Here is a 21943-nt window from a genome sequence, read left to right on the forward strand (position 1 = left end):
CTCGGTGTTGATCCGCCAACGAGAACGACGGGCACCTGGTATGTCGTGCGGGCTATCTGGACGCATCGCAGCAGGGTCATCAGGGCAATCATGCCGTGCTCGCCTCCGCCCTCCAGCATGTCGTTCAGGTCCTTGATATACAGAATGAGCTTGCGGCGTCGCGGCGGTGGCGGCGGCGGAGAATGTGTAAAGTGCGATCCCTCAGATGCATGCGATGCAGCCGCAGAATCCGATGGCGAAGACGCGGCTGCAACAGTCCCGGTGGCAGAGGTAGTGGCAGCTGATGCAACCGATGCAGCCGATGCAGCCGATGCAGCCTCTGCTGGCGCTGTATCTTGGGTGCTGTGGGCCAGCAGGAAGCGCATGAGGTACTCGACGGCGTTCTTGAGCTGGAGCTCGGTAAACTCCTTGCCATAGAGCGTCCCCTCAAACAGGCGGTTCCCGCCCGAGAAGGGCTTGCCGAAAGCGCTCCATCCGAATCCGGCTGCATCGTTGGTGCCATCATCGGAGAGACCCGCGCCAGGGGCAGCGCGGATATGGAATTGGCCGATGGAGATGGGGTTGGCCGGAGACTTGCCTGGGACTGCACCGCCCGGAGGTGTGCCCGTGGGCTTCGCCGAGCCAACGCCAGCAAGCCCGTCGTGCTTGCCGGGGACAAAGCTCAGATTCAGCACCAACGGCTGGTTGAGCGAGGTAGCCGGTCCCTGACCCTGTCCTTGTCCTTGTCCAATCTTGAAGTCGACGACGGAGATGCCGCGCTGTTTCAGGTTCTTCACAAACGCAGCCAAGCTATCCGGATGCGAGCGTGTGCCGAATGGAAGAATGTCCCAGGAGCCGTTCGAGGGGCGATGTCCAGATCCCTTCTCATCGTCGTCGGCTTCCTCTTCTTCGTCATTTTCCTCATCGGCATCGTCATCCTCGCGAGATCGAGAGTCGTAGGGTTCGTACAGGCCAGGTGAAAACGATTCACTGAACTGGACAGGCATGTTGAGATCGGGTTCTTGACGACAGGACAGCACGCCAACAGTAACAGCGATGCGGAAGGAGATTGGACGGCAAAACAGACAATTCTATGTTAGTCCCGCGAGGCACATGCCATTCGACCTCTTGTGCTAGCTGTAGCTTTGCCGCACTCGATCCCATCCTCGGCATAGCGGGGTGAATTGCATCGAATATATCCTCTGGCGGCAAGATGTGGACAAAGAGCTCCAAATATCCGTCCGTGCTCGCCTTGCCCTTGGTATATTAGTTGTCGTATGGCGCCCATGTAACACCCCAGATCGGTCCCTCGATGTCCTTACCTCGAATACTGAAGATTCCCGATCCCCCATGGGCCTGATCCACTTTGTGGGCAAAGTCGAGGAAGCTGAGGTAGTCCAGGGAAAGAAAGTCGGCCTGGGTTTCGCCCGCGATGGCCTGGACAGTATCTTCCAGATAGCTCACGGCGCCGGGGTGTGGGCACGACAGGATGATGTTTCGTTTCTCATAGCCCGAGAGAGCGGCCCGGGTCTTGGAGAGGAGAATCTTTCGGACATGCTCCAGGTGCGGGTACTCAAGGGTCTTGAAGTTCAGATCGTTCTTTTCGTGCGGCAGCAGTTTTTGCACCAGCACGGCTCGGGCAGCGAGATAGGCCGAATGGGCATGCCTCGAACGCTGCTCGGCAGAGGGCGAGTGCTTGGGCGGCGTGCCTGACGATGCCGGCGGTGGCGGCGATGATCCTGCTGCCGAGTCCCCGCTGTCCGCGGATGTCCCGAGAGGTCGACGAGATCGCGGTCTCGGCGACGGAATGGACAAGCCCGATTCGAACGAGTGCTTATGCCGAGGAAACTGAGGCCAGAAGCTGGCCTGGAACTTGCGACACCGCGGGACGAGGGAGCTTGGATGGCGCAGCGACGATATCCGGAGGCGACATATCCTGGATGGCAGCATGGGTGCCTGTCTGCTTATGGCGGCGAAGGTAGAGACGAGGAGCAGGCGAGCAGCAGGCGAGCAGCGGATCCTGCAGACGGGCGATGGCAGCTCGAGGGGACGAGGCAACAACGATCGCGAGCATGATGGCAAAGCCGCAGCCAGACGGGGCTTTTTTCTTTCGACATGCGAAACAGGCCGAGACCAGCGAGGACGCTCTCGGGGGTCTTGTCGGGCAGCGAGGGCGAGGGCGAGGGGCTTGTCGTCGGCCCACCACAGACAACATGGACCATGCTGCGGGCTGCGATTGCAGTGCATCCCACACCTCTGCCAGCCAGCTGCGAGCACTGTCTCGATCCACAGCGGGAGTTTTCATGACGGACGGCCCACTGGATCTGACCCTGCTTTCTGCTGCCTGCATATACACATGTATGTGTGCACAGCGAGCTCGTTCACGCAAGAGGAGTAGTTCCAGGACAACAGCGACGATGACTTCAGCGGCAATGTCTCTTGCCGAGAACAAGCAAGTCCGGTCGGGGAGGGGGGAGGGAGCACAATATGCCTCCCGCTCGCCAACCGAATCGACTCGATCCTTTCTGATCCGGTGCATGGCGGATTGCATGCATGCGAGTGAGGTCAGCCCCGCCAACCAGCTGCAGCCACAGCCCGGCCTGCCCTTCCCAGATTGGTGCAGCGAAGATCGAGGCGGCCATCGGAGATTTTGCATTCTGCCATTCGTTTTGGCAGTAAATCACAGGTGCGAGAGATTGAGGGGGGGGGTATATATCCGGGCAGGCAACTTTTGCTCGTCGGGTGCACTCTGTTCTCTTGCTTCGACCGGCTGAGGTCTTGATTGAACCGAAGAACGCATTCGCTGCCATCTGGCAACCCGCAGCAGCACCATTCGAAGCCAGTAAGTGAGTTTCGAGCCCGGCCGTCGCATGGATGCTGCCATGACCTCGAACGCGGGGATCACAGTCGAACGTGATGGAATTCAGTGCGATTCGACGTGTGATGCGGTGCAATGAGATGCGGCGCAATGCGATAGACTCCAGTGCTTTGTATTTCAATGCGACATGCTGCAGTACTTTCGGCTTACAGAATCCTCGATGCGTTGTGACCTGCTCTCCGGCATCGACCGGCACCCTGACACTTTTGCTCACCAATGACACTCGCTTCTGCCGATGCCAACTGCTTCACCAGGGATATTGACGTACTCGCTCCCACGCCGAGATGCTCAACGGCGGCTCTGATTCTGCTGCAATGTCCTCAGCGAGTGCCGGGTCCCACAGCCCCACCGACCTGCCCCGGAACTACCTCTCCGACGAACCAAATGCACCGCCGGCCCTGTCTCTGGGCGATGCCATGCTGTCTCCAGGCGAGCCTTCCTCTGACTTCAGCGGCACTCTCGAAGGCAGTGCCCCCGTGGAGGGCCATGGCGGCATCGACAGCAAAAGCGGTGGCTTGGTATTGTCGCCGCAAAAGTCTTGCCCGGCAATCGATACCCCGCCCTCGTCGGCCTGCAATCCAGAAGGCAGCAGCGCCGCGGCATTCTCACTCCATCATCACTGCCCCGGCGATTCTGTCGGTTCGCTGCTTGGCCAAAGAGATACAACGCCGACCATTGCAGCCGCGGCACCTGGAGCTGCAGCAGACCCAATCGCACCCGAGTCGACCCTCCTACACGTCGCTTCGACCACGCAGCAAGCAGCATCCATCTCACACGAAGCGGCATTCCCACCTGCATCGCCAGCCCAAGTCGCCTCCTCGACACCAGCACCCGAGATCGCACCCGCTTTGGCACCGCCAGCTTCTGGGTTCGCATCCGAATCCACTCCTGTGTCCGCATTGACACCAGCCAGCGCACTCGCTCCGTCCTCAACCTCGTCGCCCGGCTTTGGCCGAGCCTTCTATCATACTGCATCTGTTGTGCTGGAGCACCCACACCCGCTCCCACACCCACACTCGCTCCCGATTCCACACTCACACTCATACTCCCACCCCCACTCGCATCCACATCCACATCCACACTCACATCTGCATCCCCCGTCGGCGCTTCCATCGACTCAGAATCCAAAGACGCACCCACAGGGTCTATCTGAGCCACACGAGTATCGGCGATACCATCCTTACGCCGTCTCGCCCCCCGGCCCAAACGCTCAGACGCCGCCAAACTACTCGATGGCCGGAGGCTATCCCAGCGCAACCCGAGGGCTGGGCAGCCACCACCACAGCCTGGCTCACAGCAGCTCAGGCGAGGATGACTCGGACGACGATGCCATGTCGTCGAACGGCCCCAACGACACTGGCGCCACCAAGACATCCGAGGAATTTGCGCTGGACGATAAGCGGCAGCGGCGTCTGGTCCGCAACCGGGAGGCTGCTCGGAGGTAGGCCACAGGAGATCTGCAAGCAAGCCGACCGAGGCAGAGCGATCGGTGACTGCTGTGCTGCTGGCCATGGCGATGGACGATGAGTGAGGGTCTGAGCGAGGATGGTCGTTGTGGGAACGAGCAAAGCCCGGGCGCGATAGAATCTGCGTTGGAGTGGAGGGGGCATATAGAGGTCTCGGACATGAGCCACCAGAGCAAAAGTAGCCTCCTGTTTCGTCTGGACAATGCGCCGTGTCCTCTGCCGATCACCACATTCTGTCCCCGGGAATCTGCAGCCATTTCCCTCTCATACACGTCTGAACAATCGGTCTCTCCCTGCAGGAACCGCCTCAAAAAGAAGGAGTGGATCTCCAATCTCAAAACCCACAACGAAAAGATGGGCGAGATCAACCAGGAGCTCAAGAACCGCATCATGATCTTGCAGGACGAGCTGGCGCATCTGAAAGCAATACTATTCAACCACGGCATCTGCAACTTTGAATAGCACTTGAGGACGAGGCGCCGTGGCAGAACTGTCAGGCGCGCCCTGCAGAAGAACGGGGACAGGATTGGTTGTTAGGTCCGTCGAAATACAAGTCTTTGCGATGAGGCACACCACACGCCAAATGCAGGGGTCTTGCTGTGGGAGCGATGGGGCTGTGGCCGGGCTTGTGATATCATAATTTGTCACGACGATTCTTGCCGGCCATGATTGTTGGGTCAAAGACTGAGAAACCACATCTCGGGGAGCCGGTGCAGAGGTTCGCGATCGAGTCCAGGCGATTGAGTCTTGAAACACTCGACCGGCGTTGTCCAGACGAGCATTGGGACTGGCGGCGCTCTCTTCAACCACTCGGCGATCGAGAGTGCCTCGGATCCGTTGGACCCACCCTTTCGATACCATCGTCGTGCTTGTCTTTGGAACCTGTGGGACCAACCGCGGCGAGGATAGCCTGGGGCTATAGGCGGTCCTGTATCGCGGCGGCTGCAATGAGCGGACACACTGTGCATACCGCCTGAGGAGAAAGCAGGGTACCTGGATGAAGACGAGTCCGGACAGAGTTCGGGGACAAGCCATAGGCTGAGAGGCGACAGGCAGAGAGAGAGAGAGAAGAAAAAGCCTGGTCCAGATATGGCGGGCTCGCGGATGATACTACTCTCCAATCCAAGTTACATGTCACTTTTTGTCTGCAACAGACGACAAAGTGAGATGTGGACCTGGAAGTGAAGACGCAGTATGCACAGAGAAACCAGGGAAGGGAGGGGCCTTCGGCGGTCGGTGCAGCAGCAGAGCGCCGGGGCTGGGGAGCCGGGCAGCATTCTCCCTGCGCGGCGGCGCGACCAGAGACCAAGACGATAGAGACCAAGGGGAAAGACAGGCGGAAAACAGCCGAGCCGGCGATGCAAACCAAGGTGAGGCAGGAGCGAGTCGGCATATTTATAGACGGGGCGAGGCCGAGGCAAGCGGGACAGGAGAGGGTCAGCTGAGCCAAGGCCGGTGATCCCTCGGCGGTGTGGTGCAAGCGCAGACGGGCTGTGTTCGGGACGAGCTGGGCGTGTCTGAGTGTGTCTGAGTGTGGTTGAGTGTCGAGGTGTGCAGTTGGGGTCATGCTGGTGGTGCGAGCTCGGTGGTGGTGCGTTGCAATTTGAGCGATGCTCGGCATATGGTGCGGGCGTCGCTGCAGAATCAGCGCCCCTGGGATGGCTCCGAGGATCATGCCCATCGACATACAAGTCGACATGCTCATCGACATACAAGTCGACATGCCCATCGACATACATATCGGCATGCGCATTGACATCGAAGCAACGCATCGCCAAGCACATCGAAACAGCACATCGAGCCGATCCGCAATTTGAGTGAACCCCCCCCCAAACGGCATTGGCCCGCGCCAGGGTGGCCACAGAGCGCCGCGCGAGGTCCGGACCACTGACGGACGCTGCGCAGCCGGCGACAAGGGCGAGGCGCTCGCACGTGACGGCCGTGGCGAACCGCTCGGGGCCGTCCTGTCGGCTGCGCACGGGGTGCTTGGCTTCGTCCATTGACAGGCCCGAGGCAAAGGCGAGCCTGCGGGAAACCAAGACCAGCAGGCCCCAGATCGAGTCGATGCGGCGGGATGTAAAGGCGCCTTTGGGACGGAGGCCGCTGTCGCAGGTGCAGATACGGCTGGCCAGCAAGCACCCAGGTCCCTCACACTGTTTTCGTCGTCCCGCTCAGGACCAGTGGAGGCTGGCGCGACGGCCACGAGCCCCACCAGACTGTGACCCCTCGACCGGCAACGTCCCTGTTTGGTTCGCCTGGCAGAGTCTTGGTGATCTGGATGCAGGAGATCTGGGTGCGGATCTGGGTGCTGCCTCTCCATGATGCGTTGTCCGCTCGTGTTTGCAGCATCCACCAGGGCCACAGATGTGCCGTCGCAAGCGAAGATATTCGCTCAGACAGAAACCCCGGGCCACCCGACTCGATGGACTGTTGGGATCATCACAGCGGGTAAAAGCCGGGTATGTAATCGATAACTCTAGGCACTTGGGTCAAGCTAAAAACCATTATTTGTCCAAGAGGGGGCGCATTCAAGAAAGTCAAATGGAGATTGCGGCGGAAGAACGACATTGTCATTCGAAAGGGGAGGGTGCGTCGACTTGCTCTGCGTCTGAACTAGATCAAACAAGCTGACTGGATACAAAGGAAGATTGAGCGATAGAAATGGGTTTTCAGGATGCGCTCCGGGGGACGTCATCGCCGGCGATGATATGCCTGTGCTCTCGTAGTCAAGCCACTGGGCGGTATCGGGACGGCTCCGGAGAGTGTCATGGCTCGACGAATCGTTTGGGAAGAGGAAGGCCGTCAGTGGAAGGTCCGGAGTTGTTGGGGGAAGTTTGGGTGTGGGGAAATCGTACGGGGCGAAGGCATAGGCAAGTATGTCGGCAGTGCCTGTTGAGGCGACTGAGTCGCAGGCGATGTAGCCCGATGGCTCGGTCGGAACATGTTGTAGCTTGAGGGGCTGGCTGTCGTCCATGTGGACATCGGGCATATTATCTTTGAGGGACTGGAGGAGCTTCTTGTCCACAATGAGAGTGGCGAGATCAATATGGGCTTGATAGTTGAGCCAGTTCGAGTAATCATCGGTGCGATTTACTTCGTTAAACTGAGAAACATCAGTGAGCGGACCGCTTGGAGACACTGACATGGTTTGCTTTGGCAGGGTTTGTTCGGACATGGTTCGTTCCGGCAGCAGGTCGCAGATATGACCAGATGGATCGAAAAGATCCTTGCCGAGCTGCTGCAGAGGCAATACCATTTCCTTCTTGGTGAAGGCAAAGACATTCACCGTGGATTCTGCAGGGATTGTCGGGTGAGCCATTGGGACGACAGGTGCATGGGGGCTCGCGATGCTTTGCTCCGGGGTAAGCGCTGTGGCTAATTCGCTCATGCAAAATACATCGACGGAGGCCGACTCTGGCGGAGGCACTTGGGGCTGGCCATTGGGAACAGCCGACCTAGAGTTGAAGGCTTCAGTCGACTGGGTGGGTAACTGGTGAAAAGTCTCGGACCAACCCGCGATGGGACTGTGAGGAAAGGTGAGGATCGACTGTTAGCTATGGTGGCAAGTGCAGGCATGATGCGAGGCGATAGCTGGGTCAGTAAGAGCAGTTACATACACTTGCAGGAAGTTGGCAGGACCAGTATTCTTGGGGAGGAGTTTGGCCTGCTTTGGTCGGGGGCGGTGGCGGACAGCTGGTTGAGAGTGCATGCTGGCTTGGGCTTGGTTCCTCGTATGCACATTCAGGAGTATGTCGACAAAATCGGCATGGTTGGCGGCGCCCGAGAGCTTCTTGAGACAATGGAACCTGTCCTGAACCGCGGGGGAGACCCAAACTGTCCATCTGGCAGACTCGACCATGGTCTCGCTGCTTACGGTCGAGGAGGCCGCATGTGGCACCCGCACAGAAGCGAGGTTGGCGGGAGAGTGCTTCAAGAACATGTCGAATTCATCCAGCAGATTATTGACAAAGCGGGGATATGGCTTCCGGAAGGCGGCCTGGTGTTGCTGCGAGGCGGGTGCGGAAGGAGCCAACGTCAGGAGCTGTCTGGGTGCAGACGCAAGGACGGAACGGAGCAGATAGAGAGCCTCTCCGATGCAGCCCCGGGTCCGACCCACTCCTGGGCCCCTCGCTGCAGACATGTCTCACAAAGTTGCCAATCAGCACATACTGCTGGGTCGACACCAACCTTTTTGAGCTTCAGATTGCGGCGGTCTCCCCTGAGAGGGGACTCGGTTGGGTGGTATGAGCGAGACATGACGTAGATGGATTGGCAGAGCGAGACTGAGAGTCGGGCCGGGTTGAGAAGGCAGAGGCGGGCGGGTGCGTCGATGCGGGCGAAGACGACCAGCGCCGCGGGGGGGGGAATATATAGGCCGATGGCGCTGGTGGCAATGGATGGCATCGGTTTGAGATGTCATGGCGGAAGGTTTTGACAAGGACCGAGCGACCGCCTCCAGCCAACCAAGGGCCGAGGGTATGAGCGCCAGCCAATCGCAGATCGCGGGGCTGAAATAGCAAAACGCGGACGACGGCCACCCAAGCCCGTACACCTCTCCAGAATAGAACATGAAGACAGCCACGCGGATGTTCTGAAACTGGCGGCGAGGCGCTTGCGAGTGGCCCAGCACAGGCGACAGAGTGGCATGCACCTCCCGATGAATGTCTGCCAGCCCGAGCCGGGTTGCGATCGAGCATGACACCGTCATCCTGACAGGACCGCGAGTTGAATCCACGACGCCATGTCCTGTCCGCGATATCACCATGCGGCTCGACTTGGATTTGCCCAGTGGACTTCCGACAGTGTCGCTCACATCTGCCGTACAATGTCATCTATCGGAAACGCCGCTATTCACAGCCATGCCGTGCTGCGACTGTGCGCACTTGATTTGCCCTCGTCAGAGACTGGCATCCGGGAACAATAGAGGTGCGTCTGTGGAGTCGCTCCTCAAAGCGTGGTTCCGCTGGTGTGGTAATTCTCGATTATGTAGCGGCTTGGGCATCGGGCATCGGGCATCGGGTTCGAGATGCAGCGCGCCCGTGGCCGAAGCGGCTCTGCCATACAAGGCGCCAGCAGAGGTTGGAAGCAGAGGCAGTGTATATTGGTCAAAAGGCATCCTCCCGTTCCAGATCAGCCGGGACCTATCTCGCTCAGACAGCACGGGCGGGGGTCTGCGTCAGCAGCAGACCAAACCGCTTCTTGAGAGTGACCCGATGGCGGGAGTACTTGTCGTCGGGCGAGAATCGGGCAGGATGCGCCGACTTGGTGACTGTGCCGTCAGCGGTGAGTTTCTATCGGCCATGGAATCGAGGGCGATCCGATTCATAATTGGTTAGAGTGATCCCGGTCGACAGGTGCGTTCGAGATATTGCCGTATCGAATGAGCCAGTCCATTCCGGTGTTGACAATATGGATTTCCAAACGCCACAGAGCCCATGAGTCGCCGCGTTCCATCCGTCCGTTGCGCGCATCACCGTTGTTGCGGCCATTCGTTAACGGTCAGATCGCCAGACAGAGCGGCATTGCATCACCACGGAATGTCCATCAGCATGGACAGCGGGGCCACCGTTATCCAGAGGGTTCGTTCATCGAGCATGATCAAGCAGCCAGCGAGCATTTGATGAGCCGTACCCGGAAAACAAGCAGAGCGAGAAGTATCAGTGCGTCACTCAGGTACCGGATCTCATGCTTCGATCGATGCACTCTTCCAGCAAGCCAGCGAGCCGGCGATGGGCTGTCGGCTCTCTCTGATCCGCGAATCTTCCACAAAGCACCCGATCCTTTTCCTCATCCATCATCCATATCCCGGCGACAGGTTCACGCCGGCCCGTACCTTGAGGGTGTACACTCGCTTGCCAGCGGCGTCCTTGCTGTACATCAAATGCATGGCTGATGATCTGCGACGGACAGGATGGATGTTAGACCCAGTTGCGGCGGCTCTGTGGGATTCGGCGCGGCCACGCAACGGCGCCGCGGTATTGCTTTCAGCCAACTCTGCGTCTCGATGCGCACCTGGTTTTGCGCTGGCGTCGGAGAGGGGTGTGGTCTGGCGAGTGGGTGGGCTGGCCTCTCGATCGTTGGTGTGTGCTGGGGGCGGAACGGCAGCGGCAGCGGAGGGATCAAAAAAAGTTCGGTCTCCACACGTGACCATTTAATTTGGGTGGCGGCTCGAGCCGGCTGCAGTGCCGGATGGAGCCGCGGCTGGAATGCGTAATGAAATTCATTGTGAGGAAGCACTTTTCAAGCACTCCCAAACCTGTTCTTTGCGCTTTTTGTTCCCATCTTTGCTCCATCTGTGCTCCATCTTTGCTTCATCTTTGCTCCGATCTCTGGTCTGGGCACAGCCTTGACCCGTCGACACCCCAGCTATCAACCAGCTATCAGCCAGCGATCAACCAGCGATCAGCCAGCGATCAACCAGCTCGCCTGCAGGCCATCGCCTTGCTCTTCCACCCCCTTCCTCGCGCTTCCGCCATCCGCAAGCCGCTCGCTCCTGAGAGTTCATTCGCAGCGGACACACCAGCCCGTCCTCCTCTCTGCTCTCCTGCTCCCCTCCGTTCGCTCTCCGGCTGCACGGATCCCAGCGTCCGTAAATGAAGTTCTCGCACTCCATCCAGCTAAACTCTTCCCCAGAGTGGGTCGAGTACTATCTGTGAGTGCCTTTGCTAGAGACCGCCCACGGCTTCCTCTCACGCCATGAGTCGCAGGCCTCGGCCCCGGCTCAGCACCGCTTGATCCTGCACCGAGCACATGGATGCTGAGCAACTCGATCCACACTTGTTGTTTGCCGCGCACTCTCGGGTGGCCGATTCTCTCTCTTCCGCGGCATCGCTCCGACGCTAACACTGGCATTATCCCTCTCGCGGCGTTGCTCCGTTGCTCCGTTTAGCAACTACTCCAACCTCAAAAAGCTCATCTATGCCTTTGAAAAGGCGTCGTTGGGCTTGGCCCCCATGCCAACGTCGCTCAACCAGCTCGAGAGCGAAGCCGCCCCCGCCGCCCCCGCCGCAAGCGAAAGCACTCCGCTCCTTACCAACTCGCCTTCTTCGGCCTCGCTCGTCTCCGATCCCGATGCCGTCTTCACCACCGCCCTCGATGAACAGCTTGAAAAGATCAACCGCTTCTACCGAACCAAGGAACGCGATTTGTTTCTCGAGGTCGAGGCCCTCCACAACGATCTGAGCTACCTCGAGGCCGTCAACGACGAGTTCGATGTCGTCGTCGACACCAGCGCCCTCTCCACTTCGGAGGGCGCCCCTGAGCAGCCCGTCACTCCCAGCAGCGACGCTTCGTTTTACTCCCAAGGTCCTTGGGGCTCGGTCTCTCGCCGGCATTCGAGCCAGTCCGGCTTCCGCGACAACACCGAGCGCCGCATCATCGGCGTCTGGTCGTCAACCCGCGACAGCGAGATGAAGCAGCAGCGCAAGCTCTTCCGAAAAAAGGCAACCGAGCTCTTTGTCATCCTCTCTGAGCTTCAGTCCTATGTCGAGCTCAACTACACTGGCTTCACCAAGATCCTGAAAAAGTACGAAAAGGTGACTGGGCGCCGGCTCAAGCGCACCTATTTGCAAAAGGTCGAATCCTCCTACTCGTTCCGCGCCAACACCAAAGCCAGCCTTGCCGAGCAGCTCGACCGTGTCATTGCTCTCTATGCCCGTATTGCCACCGAAGGTCGCATCAGCCTCGCCAAAACCGAGCTGCAGAGCAACTTGCGTGAGCTCATCGTTTGGGAGCGCAACACCATCTGGAGGGACCTGATCGAACACGAGCGCAAGAGCCAAGCGATCGAGCTCAAGCCCGCTGTTGTCGAGAAGGATGAGACCGAGCGTGGCGGCCAGTGGTCCATCTGCGGTCTCAAGATTGCTCTGCCGTTTGTATCCGCCAAGCCCATCAGTCTGCTCGTCTCCATTGCCCTCTTTGGATTTTTGCTCGCCTACCCGATCTTGGACTCTCCCGAGCAGCAGAACTGTTTGGCCATCCTTGTGCTCGCCTCGAGTTTGTGGGCTTTTGAGGTAAGCTGATCCAGCGGCAGCAGTGAGCGGAGCTCGGCAAAATGGCGCTCTGAAACTGCTGGCATCGTCCGGGTGCTTTTGCTGGTGCTTGCCGTCCGCCATCCAGCCGATATGATCGATTTCAGCAAGATCACCAACGCTGCAGCGGGAGGGGCAATTGGACCAGTCCCTTGCGTGCGAGCCATCCCAGCCTCTTACCCACGCATCGATAACTCCCAACCTTACAGTGCACCGAGCTCTTTGTCACTGCCATCCTGGTGCCTCTGCTGGTCGTTGGTCTCCGTGTTCTTCGTGAGCCTGTGGTCAACAAAGACGGCTCAGTCAGCTACGTTCGCATGAGCGCCAAGCCTGCCGCCAAAAAGATCTTCTCAGACATGTTCTCGCCCGTGATCATGCTGCTCCTGGGTGGCTTTACCATCGCCGCCGCTCTCACCCGATACGGCATTGCCAAGAACATTGCTGCCTTTGTGCTGGGCAAGGCCGGCTCAAGACCCTCGACCGTTTTGCTCGCCAACATGTTTGTTTCGACCTTTGCGTCCATGTGGATCTCGAACGTCGCGGCCCCAGTCCTCTGCATCTCGCTGATCCAGGTATGTCTGCGTGAGTCTTGGACGAGCCGCCACCGAAATCGTGCGGTTGGGACTTGAAATCCGCAGCAGAGTCCTCCTCATCATCGCCCGACGAGACCCTGGACCGCTCTGCTCACTAACGGGATCTTCTCGCTCGACACCTCTCAGCCGATCCTCCGCAACCTCCCGCGCAAGTCGCCCTATGCAAAGTGCCTGATCCTTGGCATCGCTATGGCTGCCAACGTTGGCGGCATGGCCTCGCCCATCTCGTCCCCGCAAAACATCATCGCTATGAGTATCATGCAGCCTTCCCCCAGTTGGCTTCAGTGGTTCATGATCGCCCTCCCCGTGTGTATCTTCATCGATATACTCATCTGGGCCCTGCTTCGACTCATGTTCAACCCCAACGGACAAGAATCAGCCGATCTCCAACCCCCGGAGCTCTTCCAAAACAACCAGAGCGGCGGCATGGCATCCATGTCCCGTACGCAGTTCTACATTCTCTTCATCACTATGCTCACCATCTTCCTGTGGTGCATCGAGTCACAGATCGAGCAGTATGTTGGCGAAATGGGTGTCATTGCCATCTTGCCGATCCTTGCGCTCTTTGGAACCGGAATCCTGCCCAAAGACGAGCTCAATGCGTTCCTGTGGCCCGTCGTGCTTCTGGCGATGGGCGGAACGGCCCTCGGCAAGGCTGTCGAATCATCGGGACTCCTCACCGAGATGACCCAGCAAATGGCTCCTTATTTGAACGGCCTCTCGGTCTTTTGGACGGTCGTGGTGTTCTCGGGCCTGGTTCTGCTTGTCACCAGCTTTATCTCGCACACCGTTGGCGCTCTGATCATTCTGCCTGTTGTGGCGCAAGTGGGCGCAACCCTCCCGGATCCTCGTGCGCGAACTCTCGTCATGGCTACCAGTAAGTGCTGCCCGATGACGGCTATCGCGCCAGACGCATGCTTTCCTAGTTGCTTGTGGGAACTGCGGTGGCGTGTGCTTGGTGTCGGCGTCCCTCTTGGTGGTATACATCCTTTCTCTCTCGGTGCAGCCCATCCTCTATCTGGTTCGCTATCCAAATCCCCACATCCCTTCGGCTCGATTCTCCTCGGCACCAAGCCGTCGGCTAACTGCTCCTCAACTTGCTTGTCACCAGCCCTGATGTGCAGTGGCGCCATGGGCCTTCCCGTCTCGTCGTTCCCCAACATGAACGCCATCTCGCAGGAGGATCCCACTGGAGTCAAGTGGCTCAGCGTCGCCGATTTCCTTTCTGTCGGCGTTCCGGCTGGATTCATCGCCTACGCGGCCATCATCGGCATTGCCTATCCGATCATGGAGTACATCCACTTTGGATGAGCAAGTCGTCCACAGAACGCTCCCGCAGCTTTCGCGCTCCATAAAGTCACTCCGCTCCACAGACACTTTCCACCAGCCATCCGCATTCGTCCTTGCATACAGGGCCAACCATTTCTGTCCTCGACTATTTTGTTTGGGTTTGTTTGAATTGTAGCTCGTTCGTGATGGCACGTTCCTGGCACAACGGTCCGGCGTGCGTGCGTCTGACGCTTTTTGTCGCCTGCACCATTCATTTGAATCCAGCTTGTCGCTCCAAAACCCTCTGCACGCTTCCAGGCCCCCTGTGCTGATGTTTTCTTGTGAAACTTTGGATCTATCTTTGCTTCCGTTCTTCCACCTCTCCCTCTTTCTCTCCCACCTCAAGTGTATCCACTTCATTGCGACAGGCACTGCTGTTCCGAGCCCATGCGCAAGCTCGGCTAGATCGAGTTCGTGGCCTGCGCCATTATGTCCATTCATCCATTCACTCTTCAGGAGTCTCCAGCCAGGCCTTGTTTTTTTCCACCTGTGCTGTGTATTTTGTTCGACGCTGGAGTCAAGGCTCTTCACAAAGAGACACGATATACGAATCGATCGACAGGAACCGTCCCTGCGTAGACTCATGTTGATCTTACAGCATCGCATCTCCTTTGTGTGCAAACGCCCTGTTGCGCTTGATCATGTCGGCTGCGGTGAATCCCTTGTAGGCCTGCTCGTGGATATCTCGGGAGAACGACCCACCGTCTTCGAGACGCCGAATCTTCTCTTCCAGATCCTTCTTAGCATCCTCGGCATCTCGTTTGCGACCCTCGTGGACGCGCTGTGTCCGCTCTTGGTCCCAGTCCTCAGCCTGAACCTGCATCTGCTTGAGCTTGGCCTCGCGCTCGAGCCGCTTTCGCTGCTTTTCTTGGTCGAGGTCGTCTTGCCGGGGCTTGGGCGAGGGCTCTTGACGGTCACGATGGGGCCGCGCTGGTTGGCTGCGATAGTTCTGTCGCGAGTCGTGAGCTCGGGAATCTCCTCGGGAGTAGGATCGGTCGTTGGGACGAGGGCTGCTGCGACCACTGTAACGAGAGCGAGCATCCGCGCCGTCAGACCCATTCTCCCTGCCTCGGCCCCTCGGGTCCTGGCCCTCCGAGCGCCGGCTCGAATCGTCGATCGACCGACGGCGACGGTCGGTTTGATCGCGCTCTCGGCTTTGGCTTCGATCTCTGCTTCTCGCGGGACTGCGGCGACGTCGGTCTCGGTCGTAATCCTGACTGCTTCTCGAGTCCCGGTCCTGGCCGCGGTCGTTTCGATCTCCGGTCCGTGGCAGAATTGCTCGGCTGCTGTGAACGAAATCGTCTGGGCCGGCTGGTGTCCTCCGGGGTAGTCGTGCGGAAGGCGATGCCTCGCGCTGTGGTTCGGGTCGGGAGCGCTTTCCCTGGCGATGATCGCTGCTGTCGCTGTCGCTGTCACTGGATTCCGAGTCGGCCCGGCGATGCTTTCGGCTACCATGGCCTGACGACCGGTCTCGGTCGTTGCTGCCGTCGTCGTGGTCATCGCTGCGACGAGAGTCTTTGTGGTGGGACTTTTTCTCCTTTTTGTGCTTCCGCTCTTTCTTCTCCTTCCGGTCTTTCTTATCGCTTCTGTCCTTGCCCTCTCGCTCTTCGCGCTCGCGCCGCAGTTGCTTGACTTTCAACGGGTTGCTGAGGACCGACTGCAGCGCATCCTGCTCGCGCTTCTTGATCGCCAGGAGGGGATCCTCTCGAATCTTGGTTTGAACGTCTCGGGATGTGTTGGCCGTTGCACCGTACACACCAGCTGCCGAAGCAGAGAATACATTCGAGGCAGAGAGCTGTGACGAGTGCCGGGAGGGTGGCGGATGGAAGCATGGTGGCCGCGGTGCGCCCGAGCTCGGTTAGCAATTGTCCAGGACACCCATCAGCATCGACAGCCCAGATCGGATCGATGGAGCCACTTGCCTCCTCGGTGGTCTTGCCTTGTTCGATCAGGCTGTCTATCCGCTTCTTGCCGAGCAGATAGGACTCTTTTTCCTCTGCGATAGCCGAGGAGCCGCCAGGACCACCGCCGTACATCCAGTCCATCCGCCCCATCCTTGGCCTGCGATGATGGTGATGGTGATGGTGATGGTGATGGTGATGGTGATGGTGATGGTGATGGTGATGGCGTTAATACGATTTCGAGTCCAAAAATTGCAGTCAAGGCTGCAGCCATTGGGAAGACTGGAGGCAGAGTTACCCACTTGACTTTCCCAGCAGCCTCCTGGAGGGCCTGCAGCTCGGCCATTGCCCGCTCCTCCTGCAGCTCCTTCTGAAGCTGCTCCATTTTCTTGCGCTCATCCTCGGCCTGCTTCTCTTTCTTCCAGACCTTCTCCTGGAAGCGAAGCGTTCCAGGATGCCATGATTTTTTGAGGTTCTGCAAGACAGACGAGCTGGCTGTTAATGCTTGTGGGGGGGGGGCTGAACCAACATCGCCGGAACCAAGCAAACCGCCAGCTATGAGGCAGCATCGGCTGTGCTGAAGATCATCAACGGTGCATCGTATCGGCGGATAGCATGGCAAACTAGACGGCCAACATACCAGATCTCCACCACCCATATTTGTACTCTCGGTCGATCGGCAGCAACAGCAGCAGCAGCGGGGTGTGTCGAGATGGTGGCAGAGCCGATCACGGCCAGATCGGCGGCCCGGCGGTCTCAGCAACCGGAGGGCAAGGGCTGCTGGCTGGACTGCGTGTGGCGCTGGCCCCGTTTCCCGCCTCTGGTTTGACCCTGACCCATTCCTCCAACTCGACACGGCATCGTCCCTGCCCGGCCGTACCATCGTGGCCGCCGGTCCTGATATCCGTCGAGCGATCACTGCGCCATGTCCGATGGCCCAGCCAGTGCAGCAACGACGTCTGCGGTCCTCGACGAGTTCTGGCATCTGGTCTGGTCCAGCCTCAGCGACATTCTCGGGCTAGCCGACGTCAGGGCCCATCTGCTGTGCGGGGTCTCCAAGCTAATCGACGGCGATCTTCCGCCGGCCGATGCGAGTTGTGGCCGATGCAACTCGCTTGAACACAGTGCAATCTCGTTGGACAAGATCCTGTCCTCTAGAACGGCCGAACTCGCTGCGTTTTGTCAAGCTGCCGGGATGTATGCGGCCAACCCATGCAGCATCGACCCCGAAACCGCTGGGCTCTCCATGACATCGCTGCTGACTCGCTGCCGGATGCTGCGGTCGTTGGCTACGCTCGGGTCCACTCGAGTTGTGGCCGAGCCCGACTCCGTTCCCGAACCTACAGCCGAGCCATCTCAGCATCGACCCCAGCGCGAGCATCAGCCCGCAGAGGGAGCTTCCACCTGGTCTGTTCGCACACTCGATTCTCAGCAGCCAGGATACGCTTGTGCTCAAGCCGCAGCTCCAGGGACAGATCTCACGAGCAGCACGGAATGGGGGCGAGCCGACAACGGCCTCCACGCACCCGGCTACCCAAGCAGCAACAGCCAGCAGTTCATGCCATGCATGGTCCGAGATTTCTCTCTGCAGAACTGTGACGCAGATACAATAGTGTACCAACTCAACGAAGCATCATCGCAGGCGATGATGGTCCTCTACCGGATCGAGAACTGTCGCATCATTGACTCGCTGCAGCGCACTCTGAGACGTACAGCTGGCAGCAATCGGTTCTATGCCTCCAGGTTTTGCGGCATCGACAGCACCTTACGATGGACCGAGAATATGATCCCCGACGACACCACGGGGCCGGGCTTATGCTTGGTAGGATTGCCGATGTCACTTGAATCAAACGCAGAGGGACTCGGCGATTAAGTCGCATCTTGGCACTCAGCCCTCTGTGGCAGTAGACTCCAATGAGGCAAGCAATGGATTGCCATGGCATTTGAAGGGTCCCCGACCGTCTATGTCTGCCTCGGCAAAATCGAAATCAACTTTTTCACTGATTTCCCCCCGGACGATTTCTTGCACCATTCGATGTGAAAGGAGCCTCCTCCGACCTCTGTCGAGGTCGTGTATGCCGACGGATCTTATGGCCGAGAAACCAGGACTGGAGGAGTCGGGTGCTTCTTTGGACTCGGGGATCCCAGGTGAGTGAGCGAGTGAGCAAGTGAGTGGGCCAATTCATTTGCCTGTTGGCAAGTCCTTGCCACCGGTCTCGGTTTCAGCCATATGCCTGAGCGCACGAGCACCGCGTCCATGCCATTCGTTCGCATCTAATCTAGTTCTGTATGGCGGAGCAGGAACGTATCCGAGTCTTTTGCCGGGGCGCGAGACTCGTTCCATGTTGAGGCTGAGGTCAGGAACATTTCGTCACTGATTCGGCCCCAGAGGCCCGCAACCGAGGTAAAAACTTGCCCCCATTCTGACTTGTTTTTCTTGAATTCCGCGACAGGCCGTTCTGCGGGCACTCCAGCGATCGACGTTGGATTTGGTGATCGTGTCGGACTGCAAGGAACTAATCGCAGGTAGGTTCTTGTGAGCGATATGTGCGAACCAGTCAGGACGAGCATCACTTGGCGGTGTCAAAGGCGATGACAGCTCACCGTTCCCATGTTCTCGGATCGGGGGGGGGACTCTTTCCTTACCAAAATGGAACCACAAGCAATGGAAGGATGCAAGCACCGCGAAGAGCTCAGGGACGACTCGGTTGTGGCTCAGATCAAAGCGTTGATGGAGTCTCGGACGGGCCGGCTCTGGATGTATTGGATCAAATCGCATGAGGGAAACCCCGGCAATGAGTTTGCGGATCGACTTGCCTCGAGTGCTCGCAGGTGTCGTGGGTCAGCAGAGCCGAGCATGTCGACCTCTGGAAGGAACCATGTCCGCTTGACTCGCAAGCGAAAGTGGGCCGAGTCCCAGATCAACGACCAGCCCTCCGAGCGGATGCCGAAGCGGGTGAAGGCACACGGCAAAGCAGGAGGGAGATACTTTTCCGTGTCTCAAGCAGAGCCAGTCGCCAGTGATCCGCAAGCACCAAGGCAAGAGACCATCGCAGCTACCAATCGCCTGGCGGGCAAGTACAGGTGGATGTCGCGGACGAACGGCTCGGAGGATGCTGCGACTGCAACAGATCCTCGTCATGCCGAGGGATTGGCCGACGAGAGCCAGAGACCTGCTTCCGGAACATCGCACGAGGAGAGAAATGACAGCTCCAGCAGCGAAGAATCCGACGATGAGTCAACCAGCGAGGAATCAAGTAGCGAGGAATCGAGCAGTGAGGAATCGAGTAGCAAGGAATCGAGTAGCGAAGAATCGAGCAGTGAGGAATCTAGTAGCGAGGAATCGAGCAGCGAGGAATCTAGTAGCGAGGAATCTAGCAGCAAAGAATCAAGTGAAAAGTCAGCTTGATGTTTCGAAGCGGGCCCGATCGCATCCGTGTGGCGTCGATGGTAGCAATCAAGTACTCCTGCTTCACCACCGCAATTCTGCGCAAGTTGAGCTGGCGATGCACCACGGCAAGCCCCATTGAGGCGCTACTCTACCCGTCCTGTGAATCGGACCTTATCCTCATTCCCTGTCCACTCGCTGCTCACGCCCCGCTCTCACCCGCAGCGCCAACCGCGAATACACGTCACTACAACGAACTTCCAAGCTGAAGCCACCCGCTCTTCTGGATACTCGTTGATATGGTCTGTTTATTCCGCCAGTACATAGTCGTGGCTGCGATCTCGGTTCACATCGTATATTTCCTGTCGTGTTCGAATGGCGCTGGCGGTGGATGGCTTTGTACTTGGTTGTCCTTTGCACATGCGCTCCCTGCACTCCCAGACAATGCTCGCTGTTGCTGATATACCGCCGGGGCAGGGAGGTTACTACCCCCCCCCACAAATACCACCAGCCGATTGCTGCGTTGATGTATTCGACTCGCTCGCTGCAACACGGTCACTCCCACAGTCGATTGTGGGACTGCGTTGATCACAGGGGGCACTGGTAGCGATTGGCGATAATGCCCCATAAACCAGTGCCGAGGTCGGCGACACTCTGGTCGATGCCGGCCGTCAGTCGACATGTGTTGGCGTTTTGATAAGCCCAGGTCTGGCAGCCATCGTCTTGGATGCAGGCATCGCGGCAAGAGTCGGCCGACGGGGCGCTGACGACGGCACCGCGAGCGACACCAATGTCACTGCGATAGTCCTGCACAGCCTTGCTCTTTGAAATCTCTCCACTCGTAATGCACTCGAGCAGCTGGCCATAGTTGTGGATGCGTCCCTCGAAACGGTGCAGCCATTGGATGTCTTGTGGGGCCAGGCCAGAGAGCACAGTCGGCGCCAAACAGGGATCGGCCGGCCACGGCCCAGAGACCGGCGGGAAAGTTGGCGGTTTGGCAGAGCTTGGGTCGGTGGCGAGCGCGGATGCCGCCGCCTTGAAGCGGAGAGTCCCCGGCAGCTCGCTGGCGGAGGGAATGGTGATGCTGTGCAAGCAGCGCAATGCGTCTGTGGGTTGAGATGCTTCCGATGCAGGGTCTCCATCTCGCTCATGTCTGCGCAGACACTTTTCGAGCTCCGTCGAGATGCGTTTGGCGGCTTGTCGGGAGACTGCAAGTGGATGGACTGGACTGAATGCCTCCAGCAACGACACAGGCTTGCTTTGGGCCTCCTGGGTCTGTGGCATCGGGATCGAGCCGAGATAGTGTTCCTTACTGGCGTCCAACGAGGCGAGGTGGCTGGCCAGGCTTTGGACAAACACATAGGACTCGTCGTCCGCGAGCAGATACCAGTCGCTGTGCGGGTGGGAATCGTAGAGGACCCCGATAGCGAGGAGACGCTGGAGAGCCGTCCAGGCGCCGGGTGACGGGCTGCTGTGGGATCGATGGACTGAAGTAACGGCAGGCGACCGGAGCTGTGCCGATTGGAGGCCGTCGCGGCTGCCAGCGACCAGGGCCGGGTCTGAGAGTACTTGCTTTGGCGTACCCGAGCCATCCTCAGGGATCTCTGGGGCGGTCTCTGGAATCCACTGCGGAGAGATGTGCAGGGCATGGTGGCTCGAAACGCTGACGCCGGGCTCGCGCGCAAGAAGGACAAAGCTGTGGCCTTTCAAGAAGGTGACCATCTGAACCGGCACCCGCGAGACGGCATGGCCTTGAGATGTCTGGATGGCCATCAGCACCCGCGGGGACGCGCCAAACAGCTCTCTCCATCTTGTGTTTGCCGAAAGCCATGAATATCGCTGAGGCAGCAATGCAACGGGCACGAGCTTTGATTTGCGATCGCCACGAGCCCACAGCGGGCCCAGCTGCTGCGATTGCTGTTGCGTTTGGGGCTGGAGCGGCAATCTTTGCTGATCAAGGCGCGCGTCGTCTGCTGCCTCGGGCAGCCGCGAATCTGGGACGATGATCTTCCAGTCGTTGCGGATCTGCAGAATCGAGATGCGCTCGTCGGCATCGGTGTAGGTGAGCTCCCACAGGGTAAAGAATGGATGCGCCTTGAGCTTGAGGACAATCCAGAGGATCCAAAAGATGCTCAGGATGGTCAGCGCAAAGGAGATCTTGACAAGCAGATAGCGGTGGTCGTAGAGAGTGCTTGGGCGACGCGCGAGCGGCTGGGGCTTGCACCTGGGCGAGACCGGGAGGGCAAACCCGCCGCAGGAATGGGGCGGAGACTGCGGCTCGGTGTGCAGACGCTTGCGAGAGTTGTGAGTAAATGCCGGAGGATCCATGGCCAGGTCGAGCGAGCATCCAGAGAGCAAAAGCGCATCGGCGGCCTGGGA

General features: G+C 58.8%; 6 protein-coding genes across 6 annotated transcripts; 2 read left to right on the plus strand and 4 right to left on the minus strand.

Moving 5' to 3' along the window:
- Positions 1 to 3171: 3171 nt before the first annotated feature.
- Positions 3172 to 4785, plus strand: BJ171DRAFT_584207 (uncharacterized protein; the record flags this gene model as incomplete). The annotated part of the gene is made up of 3 exons (XM_053114292.1): positions 3172 to 3375; positions 3979 to 4298; positions 4623 to 4785. The coding sequence occupies 3 exons, from the start codon at positions 3172 to 3174 to the stop codon at positions 4783 to 4785; spliced, it is 687 nt and encodes a 228-aa protein (XP_052964378.1).
- Positions 4786 to 6765: 1980 nt separating this feature from the next.
- BJ171DRAFT_182749 (uncharacterized protein) lies at positions 6766 to 8654 on the minus strand. The gene is made up of 3 exons (XM_053106084.1): positions 8512 to 8654; positions 7941 to 8329; positions 6766 to 7847 (listed from the first exon to the last, which is right to left on the minus strand). The coding sequence occupies exons 1-3, from the start codon at positions 8578 to 8580 to the stop codon at positions 6818 to 6820; spliced, it is 1488 nt and encodes a 495-aa protein (XP_052964379.1). The 5' UTR covers positions 8581 to 8654; the 3' UTR covers positions 6766 to 6817.
- Positions 8655 to 9402: 748 nt separating this feature from the next.
- Positions 9403 to 10330, minus strand: BJ171DRAFT_514678 (nucleolar RNA-binding protein). The gene is made up of 2 exons (XM_053111849.1): positions 10157 to 10330; positions 9403 to 9614 (listed from the first exon to the last, which is right to left on the minus strand). Exons 1-2 carry the CDS (start codon positions 10208 to 10210, stop codon positions 9474 to 9476), a joined length of 195 nt encoding a protein of 64 aa, XP_052964380.1. The 5' UTR covers positions 10211 to 10330; the 3' UTR covers positions 9403 to 9473.
- Positions 10331 to 10613: 283 nt separating this feature from the next.
- On the plus strand, positions 10614 to 14748 carry BJ171DRAFT_444546 (SPX domain-containing protein). Its single transcript, XM_053108146.1, has 5 exons — positions 10614 to 10975; positions 11213 to 12335; positions 12563 to 12925; positions 13073 to 13823; positions 14058 to 14748. Exons 1-5 carry the CDS (start codon positions 10917 to 10919, stop codon positions 14255 to 14257), a joined length of 2496 nt encoding a protein of 831 aa, XP_052964381.1. The 5' UTR covers positions 10614 to 10916; the 3' UTR covers positions 14258 to 14748.
- Positions 14749 to 15035: 287 nt separating this feature from the next.
- Positions 15036 to 17274, minus strand: BJ171DRAFT_182799 (Pre-mRNA splicing factor-domain-containing protein). The gene is made up of 5 exons (XM_053106088.1): positions 16817 to 17274; positions 16479 to 16651; positions 16198 to 16336; positions 15358 to 16070; positions 15036 to 15199 (listed from the first exon to the last, which is right to left on the minus strand). The coding sequence occupies exons 1-5, from the start codon at positions 17159 to 17161 to the stop codon at positions 15190 to 15192; spliced, it is 1380 nt and encodes a 459-aa protein (XP_052964382.1). The 5' UTR covers positions 17162 to 17274; the 3' UTR covers positions 15036 to 15189.
- Positions 17275 to 19869: 2595 nt separating this feature from the next.
- BJ171DRAFT_182758 (uncharacterized protein) lies at positions 19870 to 21935 on the minus strand. The gene has a single exon (XM_053106085.1). The coding sequence runs from the start codon at positions 21890 to 21892 to the stop codon at positions 20153 to 20155; it is 1740 nt and encodes a 579-aa protein (XP_052964383.1). The 5' UTR covers positions 21893 to 21935; the 3' UTR covers positions 19870 to 20152.
- Between the last annotated feature and the right edge of the window lie 8 nt (positions 21936 to 21943).

The sequence above is a fragment of the Polychytrium aggregatum genome, assembly GCF_025602895.1.
Source record: "Polychytrium aggregatum strain JEL109 chromosome Unknown BJ171scaffold_32, whole genome shotgun sequence".
In the NCBI taxonomy this organism is placed as follows: Eukaryota; Fungi; Chytridiomycota; class Chytridiomycetes; order Polychytriales; genus Polychytrium; species Polychytrium aggregatum.